We start from the raw sequence: 12,784 nt of genomic DNA, 5'->3' as shown, positions 1-12,784 counted from the left end.
CTTTGAAACAGCACTTCTGTATCCTTTGGATAAATACCTAGTAGTGCACTTGCTGGGACGTAGGGTAGTTCTATTTTTAATTTTTTGAGGAACCTCCATACTGTTTTCCAGAGTGGTTGTACCAGTTTGCATTCCCACCATCAGTTCAAAAGTGTTCCTCTTTCTTCACATCCCCGCCAACATCTGTTGTTGCCTGAGTTAATTTTAGCCATTATGACAGGTGTGAGGTGGTATCTCATTGTGGTTTTGCTTTGTATTTCCCTGGTGATGGGTGATGTTGAGCATTTTTTCAGGTGTTCTCTTAGCCATCTGGATGTCTTCTTTGGCAAAGTGTCTATTTATGTCTTTTGCCCATTTCTTCACTGGATTATTTGTTTTTGGGGTTTTTTTGGTGGGGGTGTTGAGTTAGATAACTTCTTTATAGATTTTGGATACTAACCCTTTATCTGATGTTATTTGCAAATATCTTCTCTCAATCTGTCGGTTGCCTTTTAGTTTTGCTGATTGTTTATTTTGCTGTGCAGAAGCTTTTTATCTTGATGAGGTCCCAATAGTCCATTTTTGCCTTTGTTACCCTTGCCTCCAGAGACATGTCAAGTAAGAAGTTGCTGTAACCAAGGTCAAAGAGGTGGTTGTCTGTTTTCTCCTCTAGGGTTTTGATGGCTTCCTGTCTGACATTGAGGTCTTTCATCCATTTTGAGTTTATTTTTGTGTATGGTATAAGAAAGTGGTCCATTGGGGCGCCTGGGTGGCGCAGTCGGTTAAGCGTCCGACTTCAGCCAGGTCACAATCTCGCGGTCTGTGAGTTCGAGCCCCGCGTCAGGCTCTGGGCTGATGGCTCAGAGCCTGGAGCCTGTTTCCGATTCTGTGTCTCCCTCTCTCTCTGCCCCTCCCCCGTTCATGCTCTGTCTCTCTCTGTCCCAAAATAAATAAACGTTGAAAAAAAAATTAAAAAAATAAAAGAAAGTGGTCCATTTTCATTCTTCTGCATGTCACTGTCCAGTTTTCCCAACACCATTTGCTGAAGAGACTTTTTTCCTTTGGATATTCTTTCCTGCTTTGTCAAAGATTAGTTGGCCATACATTTGTGGGTCCATATCTGGGTTCTCTATTCTGTTGCATTGATCTCTGTGTCTGTTTTTGTGCCAGTACCATACTGTCTTGATGATTATAGCTTTGTAATACAGCTTGAAGTCAGGGAGTGTGATGCCTCCAGCTTTAGTTTTCTTTTTCAGGATTGCTTTGGCTATTTGGGGTCTTTTGTTGTTCCATACAAATTGTAGGATTATTTGTCCTAGCTTTGAGAAGAATGCCAGTGCAATTTTGATTGGGATTGCATTGAATGTGTAGATTGCTTTGGGTAGTATTGACATTTTAACAATATTTGTTCTTCCAATCCATGAGCATTGAATGTCTTTCCATTTGTGTGTGTGTGTGTGTGTGTGTGTGTGTGTGTGAGAGAGAGAGAGAGAGAGAGAGAGAGAGAGAGAGAGAGAGAGATCTTCAATTTCTTTTATAAGCTTTCTATAGTTTTCAGTGTATAGATTTTTTACCTCTTTGGTTAAGTTGATTCTTATGTAGTTTATGTTTTTTTGGTGCAGTTATAAATGGGACTGATTCCATGATTTCTTTCTGCTGTTTCATTATTGGTGTATAGAAATGCAACCTATTTCTGTACATTAATTTTATATCCTGTGATTTTGCTGAATTCATAGATCAGTTGTAGCAGTTTTTTGTCGGAGTCTTTTGGGTTTCCACATAGAGTATCATGTTGTCTGAAAAGAGTGAGAGTTTGATTTTCTCCTTGCCAGTTTGGATGCCTTTTCTTTCTTTGTGTTGTCTGATTGCTGAGGCTAGGACTTCCAACACTATGTTGAATAACAGTGGTGAGAGTAGACATCCTTGTCGTGTTCCTGACCTTAGGGGGAATACTCTTGGTTTTTTCCCTTGAGGATGATATTTGCAGTGGTCTTTCATATATGGCTTTTATGATCTTGAGGTATGATCCTTCTGTCCCTCCCATGCTGAGATTCTGATGGTACTATTGATGTGGATCAACAGCAATAGCTTTATCAGGGAAGATCTTCAGGGAAGGGAATTGTCCAGGCCAGATGTATTAGTGATAGAGAGGGAAGAATCACAAGAGAATGGGAGCCTAAGAAAGAGGGCAAGAGCAGCAGAAGTTAGAAGAAAGCTTCACCAAAGATAAGCTTTGCCTGAGAATTTCAATGAGAAAAGACCCTTCTTGATACGGGCATAGAATGATAGGGAGGAATATAAAGTTCTAGTTATATGCTTTCCCTGTGTGGTCAGGCTATAAATACCAAAGTCAGGAAACAAAATATAACATATCACCCCTACCCAGAATAACAATAACAACAATACCCCATAAAATTTGGGGCAGTTCTTGGCACTGTTTTCAAAGTCCTTTACCAAAGGCAGGTCCAGGTTTCATGGGGACTAAATCTTAACATAACTTTGAATGAAATGTAGTATTATTTAGGATGAAAAAGGAAACCAACAGAAATTGCACATTTTGAAAAGCTGATAATTAGTGCAAACATCACAAAATCCAGATGAATTACCTAAAATGTTTTATTAATTAACTACTATTACACTTCCATGATACTTGTTTTCCTACACTTTTTGGCTGCATAGTTTTTGATTGTCTTTTAATATGACAATGATTGTGTAATGTCATTACCTATAAAAAGAATAGAGCAATATTCAGTCTTTCCTCTGGCATAGCTATAGTCAAGATTTGTTTCAGATTATTGATAAGTTAGTAAATGTTTCATGTCTACAACTGATTACTGGTGATGTTATGAACATTGTTAGAGTTGTAAAATTTGGAAAAATCTTTATCAGGCTTCTTTAATAATATTTCTGTGCATTTCAGTTTTCCTTGTACAGTGAATAATCTAAATAGTCTTTGAGTTGACACTCATTAACCAGCCTGTCACTGATGTCCTGGTAATAGTGAAATATTCTGTGTAAGTCTTTAGGGCACTAGTGTATAAGCTTCTGTAGAGCAGACACCTTTGGCATCTTTGCCCCTTGATGCCTGGAACAGTTTCTGGTCCACATCAGGGGCTCAGGACACACTGCTTGAGTTAAAGGAGACATGCACCAGTGTCCTCCCTTTTGTTGGAATCTGTCCTTGGTCCCATGTCTCTCAAGTTGTGGAAGCCATAACATCAATGGAATGAGCTAAGGCCCCACTTGGAGCAATCCACACCACACCCATTTGGTGACATTGGGCATTACACTTCCAGTAATAATGCTTAGTGAGTCTGAACAATAGGGCGGAAGCTTTCCTGAAAGCCATTCCTATACCAGAATCACTTGCAGTAATCTTTTTTTTTTAACGTTTATTTATTTTTGAGACAGAGAGAGACAGAGCATGAACAGGGGAGGGGCAGAGAGAGAAGGAGACACAGAATCTGAAACAGGCTCCAGGCTCTGAGCTGTCAGCACAGAGCCCGAACCAGGGCTCGAACTCACGGACCGTGAGATCATGACCTGAGCCGAAGTCGGACGCTCAACCGACCAAGCCACCCAGGCACCCCAACACTAGCAGTAATCTAACTAGATAATGAAAGGACCACATATGAGCCACATAAGCATGTCCCCCTAAAACTAATTTAAGCATATTAATTAACTAATTAACATATAAGCATGTCCCCCCTAAACTGAATTTATCCCAGCTAACTTCTCTTTCATTAGAACTGAAACAAACAAACTGTGGCCACTCCAATACCACCCTATTCTGTGGCACAGAGGGAGTTGGAAGGGAAGGAGGCAACAGTCTCAAATGTTGATGAGCTAAGCCATCTCACTTCTTGAATCTAAGACACCACTCTGCCTTTGAAGGCTGTGCCTAAAGGGTTTGCATTATTGCAAACACAAAGCCTTGGCCTGTCCTTTGTATGTAAGGCACCTGTGCTGATCTACATCGATTGACTCAATGCCATTATTTTGGTTCGTTGGCTACTAAGTACCCATGCTGCCAATGGCCTTGGACTGGAATAGTGGTGACCTCAGTTGGTCTCCAAAGCTCATATCCATATGATCATTTGGACTGTACCCTCAGTGACTTGGTCTGCCACTCCTGCCCTTCTCCTTTCCCCAGCATAGATATTATATTAATCAACTTAAAGCACATGTTCTTAGGAAAGAAGTAGGTCAGGTCTGCAGACCCAAATCCCATCCAGTCTTTTCACAAAATCTTGACTAAAACACTGGAATTGATATTGCAATAATTAAGAGCCAAATATGACTACCACTGGTGGCAGATAACATTTCACTTTCATTAAGCAATATAAAATAGACGCGAGAATTCCCGGCTGCCACCCTGACACACCAGGCTTTGCAGAATGAATCTTAAATTGCACTATGTCAGTCAGAGCTCAGGAGTTATCAGCATCATTTAATTAACTTTTTTTTTTAACGAAAACTAACACATTGGAATAAAATATAAAAATGTAATCCCTGTGCAAACCCACCACTAATCATGGCCCCTGGCAGAGGCCCAGGCTGCACCTAAGCAGGAATCAGGGCATTAGTTCTCTTTGTCCCTCCCCTGAAGCCTCCTCCCTCAGCCAGGAGGGAAAGAGGGGGTTAGAGACTCCTTCCACTTTGGCCTAGAAGTCTCAGGAATGAGAAGCAGTTCTCTTTACTTGAGGCCTTAGCATCTCTCCTCTTTGCCCTAATGTTATTAACTTCTAGCCTCTTTCCTGTTGAAATTGACATGTATTTTTGTTCTTAAAAATGCTTCACATCCTCTGTCCCCCTTCTCTCTCTGCTCCTTCCCTTCTCACACATTCTCTCTCAAAAATAAAAATAAACATTAAAATTAAAATTAAAAAAAAGAACAGCAACACTTGTACCACTTTTCCAAAAAAGAAATGGTAAATGGAGTCTTTGGCTCCAATTCTAGAGAATATTAATATCTATGAATTTCATGTTTGAATGTTATCTGTAGGAAAGAATGCATACAAGGGGCCCCACACATGCAAATTGAGTTAGAGAGAGGGAAGGTGTCATAGAACAGGGATAGGAAATGGTTGAGACTCTCAGGGTTCAACAGAATGTTTGCCAAACTGCAGATGGATTTGGGAAGAGGCTGTCTTGGATGGTACTGACTCTACCCTGTGATGCACCAATAACATATAGGTGGCACAGGTGGCACCAGGTTCCCTCCCACACCCAGGGCAGACATTACAAATGAGTCCCAGCACTTGTTACAGCTGATTGGCATTTGGCTTCAGAATCCTTCTACTTCTGTGCTCCTGGCAGGCATCACTAATCAATCAGTATTGGCACTCAAGAGGGAAACTATTTGCCATCTTTCATTAGCCAAAAGACCTCTTTCACCTGTTGCCACCTGTGTCATGTGACAGCCACATTGCTGGTCAGAGAATTCAAGCATTCTTCTGTAGATTTTTCAATGGCCAGGAAGAGTCCAAAATCAGGGGTGTTCCCCAAGTAATTGAGCCAGGAGCTGTCAGCTAGAAGGGAAAAAAAAAGGAAGACGAGTGCCTTTTTTTGGGTCCCTTTATACAAGAAATGAAAATGTTATGTTTGCTTTATCATCAATTCTTCAGCTAACTGTTTGTTCTTTTTCCTTCTGTTTTCTTTCTATAAAGAAATAAAGAGTTTAAACATAGGTAAGACGAAGAACTCTTTCCCATATAATTTGATATGGTTCGTTTGCTTCCTTGTGTTTGCTTTTTGTTTTGTGCTTCTTGTGTAATGTTGTGTATTTTTATGTACCAAATATAGTAACTTTTTTATGTGCTAATTGTGTGTTGTGGATATGATAAGCTTTAGCAATTATGAAATGCAGTCAAAAAGCAACCAAATAAGCTGACAGTAATTAGAATTTCCGGGAGATGCAAGTGCAAGATAATGAACCCTCAGCGAACTTTTATCCTGACTGCTCAGCGCGGTCCATAATTGGGCTAAACAGTTGAGGCAAACTTCTGGCTTTTGTAAATGCTGGACTGGGTTCACAAAAGCTTTAATGAACTGGAAACGGGTCAAAAACTCATTTTCAACTCATTAATGATTTTTTCCCCTGGATATATGGTCATTTAAAAAAAAAACAAGTTAATTGCCAATCTGCTGGTCAGAATGAATCCAACAGTCAGATGCATTGGGAATTTTCATGGAGTTAAATCACTTTTAAGTAGTATGAAGGGTGTAGACCAAGTACTTTTGTCTAAATAGCCTTTGTCATTCAACTGCTCCAGGTTATCATTTAAAACCATACTGGTGAAATTCACATATGGAGTGTACAACACACATATTTGTGCGTATGGCTCTGGGGAGCTTCCCATTACAAAGCTAGGAAAACTCCAGCTTGTCCCAAGGTTGCACTGAAATGGAAGAAAAGTGACCTTTTTATTTAGAAGAAGAGAGAAAAACAAAATAATGTATTTTAATACTCAAGGGAATGTTTCTCCTCACTTCTTGAAATGAAACATGGAAGGGGCTTCTTCCTGATGTTAGGTGAGAATTAGACAAAAATGGAGTCAAGTTGTATAAGATCATCAACTTCAGTGGAAAAGCTATGCATATGCACCCTCTGCCTCTTCCTCAGGTACTCCCAAACTGGCTGCCTATAGGCACCCCAACTGGGCCAAGCAAAAATAAATCTACAATGCCCTGAAAGGACATCCCAGTTCAAACTCACATACCTCATTTGACCTTCACCATAGCCACAAATGTGGAAGTATGGGCTGTCCATACCTGAGATTCTCTGTAAGAATCTTGGTTGGAGCAAGTATGAGGCCATGGGGAAGAATGAGACCCCAACAAGAACTGACCTCACACCCTTAATTGTATGCTCTTCTACCAGAGTTTTTGAAAAGGCTCTTTGAATCAGGCTCCCAAGAAAGTCCAGAATTAATTATCTTGCTCACAGATAGGCACAGATGTGCAGTGCCCTGATCCTTCTGCTCATGATGCTAGCCAGCTACTATCATTCGGTAACAAAGTACAGCATCTAATTAAAAAAATAGCATGAAGTTTTCCCTTTCTGCCCTAATTTGTTTTGCATATGTGGATATTTTCTAAAGACTTAATAGCAAAAGAGAAGAAAGAAAGAAAGAAAGAAAGAAAGAAAGAAAGAAAGAAAGAAGAAAGAAAGAAAGAAAAAGAAAAGAAAAGAAGGAGAAAGAGGAAGAGGAAGGAAAGGAAAGGAACGGAAAGGAATGGAACCCTGGTAGCCTACTCTTTTAAACTAGTTATCTAGGCTGGAATTTTAGAAAGACCTTGACTTCTAGTTCAATTATGTGTCTTAATAGCAACCTGAGGAGAAGTTGGAATTAAAGATGGTCTTGACTCACAAATTGTTCCTAAAAATAGCTTCCTAGTTCTTTTCTTCCTTAAATCAAGGAAGAATCCAAATGGGGGTGTTTTAATTAGTAATTTACCAGCTAATGTCTACAGAACAAATGCATCCAACACTATCATCACCCTCACCTTTCCTTCACCTCTTTCATCCCCTTTCTTCCCATAATTCCAAACTACAATTGAGAAATAACTGAAAAACAAAAGGCCTATGCTGATTTTTGGCATGTGGCATCCTAAGGCAGAGAGGCATTCACTGTTTGCAACCTAGAGGTGGTGATTTTAATAACCAGTATAGGAATAGCATGAATACCTATTCTGGTCTCAACCTCCAACAAATGACAGACACTGCAAAGGGAAGAAACTGTAGGGTTTTGAGCCAAAAGAGACATGAGAAATGATCTGATTTCTTCATTATCCAAATAAGCAGTCTAGGACCCAACACAGCCAAAAGACTTACTTAAGGTCACCAGCTGGGTCACACTGAGTTTAGAGTTTCCTGTGGCTTAGTCCTATCCTTATCAGCAACATATAGGGCAGCTAGATGCATGGCAGAGAAAGAGGTCCAGGTGTCTGAGGAATAGTGCCTTCCTATTACATTTCTCACAAACACGTCTAGTGTCACTTAGGGCCCTAGCAGCTCTTCATCCACGTTTGTGACCTCACCATTACATAAAATATTAAAACTGTACCTTCTCCCTCAGTAATATAGATTCTGGATGTGATATCAGCAAAATATCATTTTTTTAAAATGCCAACTTTATTCATATCCACACTGAGAAATAGTAGAGAAGACCTGAGGCTGAGGACTGGGGATCGATCTGGGAGCCTCCCATCAGAAAGTCAGGAAAATTCCAGGTTGCCCTAGTATTAATGATCTAGTGCCCTGGAGACATTAAGGAAGCATGGATTAAAAGAAAACCTTGTCTCATGGAAGTGTTCCTCTATCCCACTTGAGAAATATATCAAACCCATGGGGGAAAATAAAGAAGGCTGATACACACAAAACACTGACACAAAAGCAGGACCAGACTGGGATCTTTTGTACCAGCTAAATGAAGCAATGGTATTTTAGTATGATGGGAAAGGATGAACTCTCTAAATAGCATGAAGAGCTTAGGTCCAATTAAAAGAAATAGCTAAGAGCCATGATATGTTAGAACACTAGGTTGTTATGCTAGATTCTTTCCAGTTCAATAAAGTGGAAAGACACTAGAAACAGAGTCTTACCAGGATTTTTGTCATCACTTTGATCCAGTAGACCAGCTGCATAGCCCCCTTCTCATTTCTCTTTCTGCTTCTTCTAAAGCAACAACCCAGCACACAAGTACTATTTGGCAGTAGACCCTGTGTCCGGCTCTCTCTACGTGTCTGACACCAACAGTCGGCGAATCTACCGAGTCAAGTCTCTGAGTGGAGCTAAAGACCTGGCTGGGAATTCAGAAGTGGTGGCAGGGACTGGAGAGCAATGCTTGCCCTTTGATGAAGCCCGCTGTGGAGATGGGGGGAAGGCTGTGGATGCAACCCTGATGAGCCCTCGAGGTAAAGGTTACAAAAGAAGAAAACCCCTCCTCTAGAATGACCTTGCCACAAGGTTGTCTTTCTTCTTAACTGGAACTGAACTAAGTCCAGGCAGTCACAAATACAGCTTTCTCTACAATAATTTAACTCTTATAGATTGCTTTGGTGTGTGGGTGAGTATTTAAAAAAATTGTTTATTTGAAGTAAACTTCATCACCCACATATGCTACAAACGGAAAGTGGGTTGGATTGCTCCTGGAGACTTCTGAATGCTGCCAGTCACAGAGTCAGAGGGAAAAATTAGCTCCATGAGCCAGAGTGACAGCTGTGTGGGCTGGAGACAGAACAGAGCCCAGTGGGGGGGGGCCTCCAACCACTCCCAGATGTTTATGTTAGACAATAGTGTACATAGTCATAAGCACAGAGCCTGACATTTTGTAAATGCCCAATAAATGGTAGCAATTAAGAATGGGTATAATTTCCAAGAGTCTGGGATTAGGGGGGAGGTGTTCTTAGAACCAATGGATCTCTGTTGGAAAAGGACCAAAGATACTTAGGGATAAAGACCTATTGATCCTTTGAAGCCCCAATTCTTATTAACATTTTTAGCTATCACTAAAGCATCTGGCAATATGGATTAAGGATGAATGGCCTTGGGCATGGGCACTAGGGTGAAGGTGCCAAAGAAATAGAAGCCACTGTCTGCATCTTACCAGGAGAGTGCTAGAACAGGTGTTCCCCCAGGGCGTACCGAGTAGAGTCAAGGCTTAATTGAGAATGTTTCCTGGAGGATATATTTTGAATTGAAAGTTTGTGACTACAGGAATCATTGTTTCTGAACCTCATTGTTGTAATTAGTTGTGAAGGTTATTCAAGTAATTTACTACCAATAATTTTTCAAGCAATGAACTTGGGAAATAACTTCTTTTCTAAAGAGAGCAGATGCCAAGTTATTTCCCCATTCATTCATTTGCAGTCTTGGTTCATTTGCAGCCCAAAGTTCATTCTTCAATTGGGTGGTAATGTAGCTAGCACCCTAGTAATTATGCAGATCTCAACAGAGTGCCTATGAGAAAGGGTTTTACCTTAAAAAGCTGAGAGCCACTGCTCTGGGTCTGCTAATCCATCCAGTATGTTCCCGAGTTCGAGAAGATCAAGAAGCTAATGCCCAATAGGGCATCCCCACCTCCACCCCCACAAGCCCTACTCCTTGTCAAGAGATACACGTTCGCTGTTTGTCTTGATCAGGTATTGCAGTGGACAAGAACGGACTCATGTACTTTGTTGATGCCACCATGATCCGGAAGGTTGACCAGAATGGAATCATCTCCACTTTGCTGGGCTCCAATGACCTCACTGCTGTCCGGCCACTGAGCTGTGACTCCAGCATGGATGTGGCCCAGGTGAGATTTACTTCTCATCACTGTGCCACACCTGGTTCTTGGCCTGAAGTTCTCACCTGCAGCCTGTTTGGGTTGAAAGTGGAATGGGAGGAAAAGATATAGATACAGATTACAGGGTGGTTTGTAGAAGGCTTGAGATGAACTAGGCAGCAAAATGGAATGAGAAATGTTAGACAAGAATGAGAGAGAGAGCAAGAGAGAAAGGAAAGGGGGAGGGTGGGATTCAGCTCAAAAAGTGGAGCTAGTGACACACTCCAGCCGTGGCAGATTACAGGGTAGGAGTTACTGTGTAATTACCTCTCTTCTCCATCATTATTGCAGGTTTGAGAATGTACTATACAGTGTTATATGTCAATCAGAACTTCACTGTTAATCTAAAATGATTGCATCCTCACTATATAAACCTTTACTTTGTGAAGTAGTAACTAGAGCAGAGCCCTCTACAATATTCCTCCAAGTGATATTCCTTTAGTATGAGTTCTTATGGGGGCAGAGAACAGCGGCTCACTTAAATGGACAGCAGGAGAAAACGATGTTTATTACATGGATCCTCAAACAACCTGGAATATATGCTTGCCCTTCCTATGAGGGCCTTTTCAACCTTCAATCAACCTCATTAATTTCAGCTCAAATTCCACAACAAACTGAAAACTTGCCACAGAGATTTTCATTTCAGTTTTGCAGAGAAGGTCCAGTTCATTTCTTCAAGCGAATGCCCAAGTTGTAGTTCACTAGCCAGCCTGTGCATTGGCTGCCCTTGGGTCAGGGCCATCTTCCAAACAGCATGGCTTCTTTTGTGTATGAGATAAAATTCCACCTCTATATGAACATAGCCTCCTTAAGCCTATGGCTGGATGAGCAGAGGATAGAAGGAATTACTTTAGCCCCTTGTGCAGTGAATTATTTGTCCAACTATATATGACTCTGACCTTGGTCCAATCATCTGGGGCTGAGAAGAACATCAAGAGTAGAGCTGGTGACCTCCTCCAGCTATAGCAGATGATATAACAGGAGATGTTTGTTACTTGGCCTCTTCTTCATTGTGTACACTCGACATGGGCAATGGGTAAGTGGTTTGATGATGGGTACTTCTTATACAGTGTGGTTAAAAAAGAAAGTTTTTTTTCACCAGTTGCATAAAACCAGTATAAGTGCCCTACAGTTCAATGTTGGGCATGTTAGAAGCTGCTCTTTAATGCCGTGTCATCCACAGGTTCGCCTGGAGTGGCCAACAGACCTTGCTGTCAACCCCATGGACAACTCCTTATATGTTCTTGAGAACAACGTCATCCTTCGAATCACTGAGAATCACCAAGTCAGCATCATTGCAGGACGCCCCATGCATTGCCAGGTTCCTGGAATTGACTACTCACTCAGCAAACTAGCCATTCACTCCGCTCTGGAGTCAGCCAGTGCCATTGCTATTTCTCACACTGGGGTCCTCTATATCACTGAGACAGATGAGAAGAAGATTAATCGTCTACGCCAGGTAACAACAAATGGGGAGATCTGCCTCTTAGCTGGGGCAGCCTCAGACTGTGACTGCAAAAATGATGTCAATTGCAATTGCTACTCAGGAGATGATGCCTATGCGACTGATGCCATCTTGAATTCCCCATCATCCTTAGCTGTAGCTCCAGATGGTACCATCTACATCGCAGATCTTGGAAATATTCGGATTAGGGCGGTCAGCAAAAACAAGCCTGTTCTTAATGCTTTCAACCAGTATGAGGCTGCATCCCCCGGAGAACAGGAGTTGTATGTTTTCAACGCTGATGGCATCCACCAGTACACCGTGAGCCTGGTGACAGGGGAGTACTTGTACAATTTCACATATAGTGCTGACAATGATGTCACCGAATTGATTGACAATAATGGGAATTCCCTAAAGATCCGTCGGGACAGTAGTGGCATGCCCCGCCACCTGCTCATGCCTGACAACCAGATCATCACCCTCACCGTGGGCACCAATGGAGGTCTCAAAGTCGTGTCCACACAGAATCTGGAGCTTGGCCTCATGACCTACGATGGGAACACGGGCCTCCTAGCTACCAAGAGTGATGAAACAGGATGGACAACTTTCTATGAGTAAGTACATTTGTAAAGCATTTCTTAAAAGTACCCTACCCTAGCTTGCAGCAGGATTGATTGTCCATGTAGATTTTAGAATTGTTTAGTCACATTGTCTCCCTAACTTTAATGTCAACTTGTGGCCTCAAGATATTCATGTCCCCCCTCCCTGACTTCTAAGTGATTTGCACTGTTCGGTCTTTGATATTGAACTTCAGAGAACATCCTAACAAGAGCTCCAATTCCTATTGCCTGCTTGCCCCTCCAATTTCAGGATATTGGACATGCACAGCACCTGGGAGAGCAAGTGTTCATTAACTTTGCTGATTATTCATGTTTGCCATGGGTGCGGAAATTAGAATCTAAAAGGCAAGATCCTGGTGGGACTCCTGTAATTTGCCAGTAGGTCCAGCAACACACTTGATTGCACAGAC

General features: G+C 41.6%; 1 protein-coding gene across 1 annotated transcript in view; it reads left to right on the top strand.

Annotated features, from left to right (window-relative positions):
* Nucleotides 1–12,784, top strand: part of TENM2 (teneurin transmembrane protein 2) — a 380,391-nt gene that overhangs the window by 312,994 nt on the left and 54,613 nt on the right. Inside the window, 4 exon segments of the mRNA XM_032593990.1 lie at nt 5,649–5,669; nt 8,666–8,898; nt 10,126–10,280; nt 11,494–12,368. Of these exon segments, the coding sequence (XP_032449881.1) occupies nt 5,649–5,669; nt 8,666–8,898; nt 10,126–10,280; nt 11,494–12,368 (1,284 nt within the window).

Source organism: Lynx canadensis, chromosome A1 (genome assembly GCF_007474595.2).
Source record: "Lynx canadensis isolate LIC74 chromosome A1, mLynCan4.pri.v2, whole genome shotgun sequence".
Lineage (NCBI taxonomy): Eukaryota > Metazoa > Chordata > Mammalia > Carnivora > Felidae > Lynx > Lynx canadensis.
This window is presented reverse-complemented; position numbering and strand designations above follow the sequence as displayed.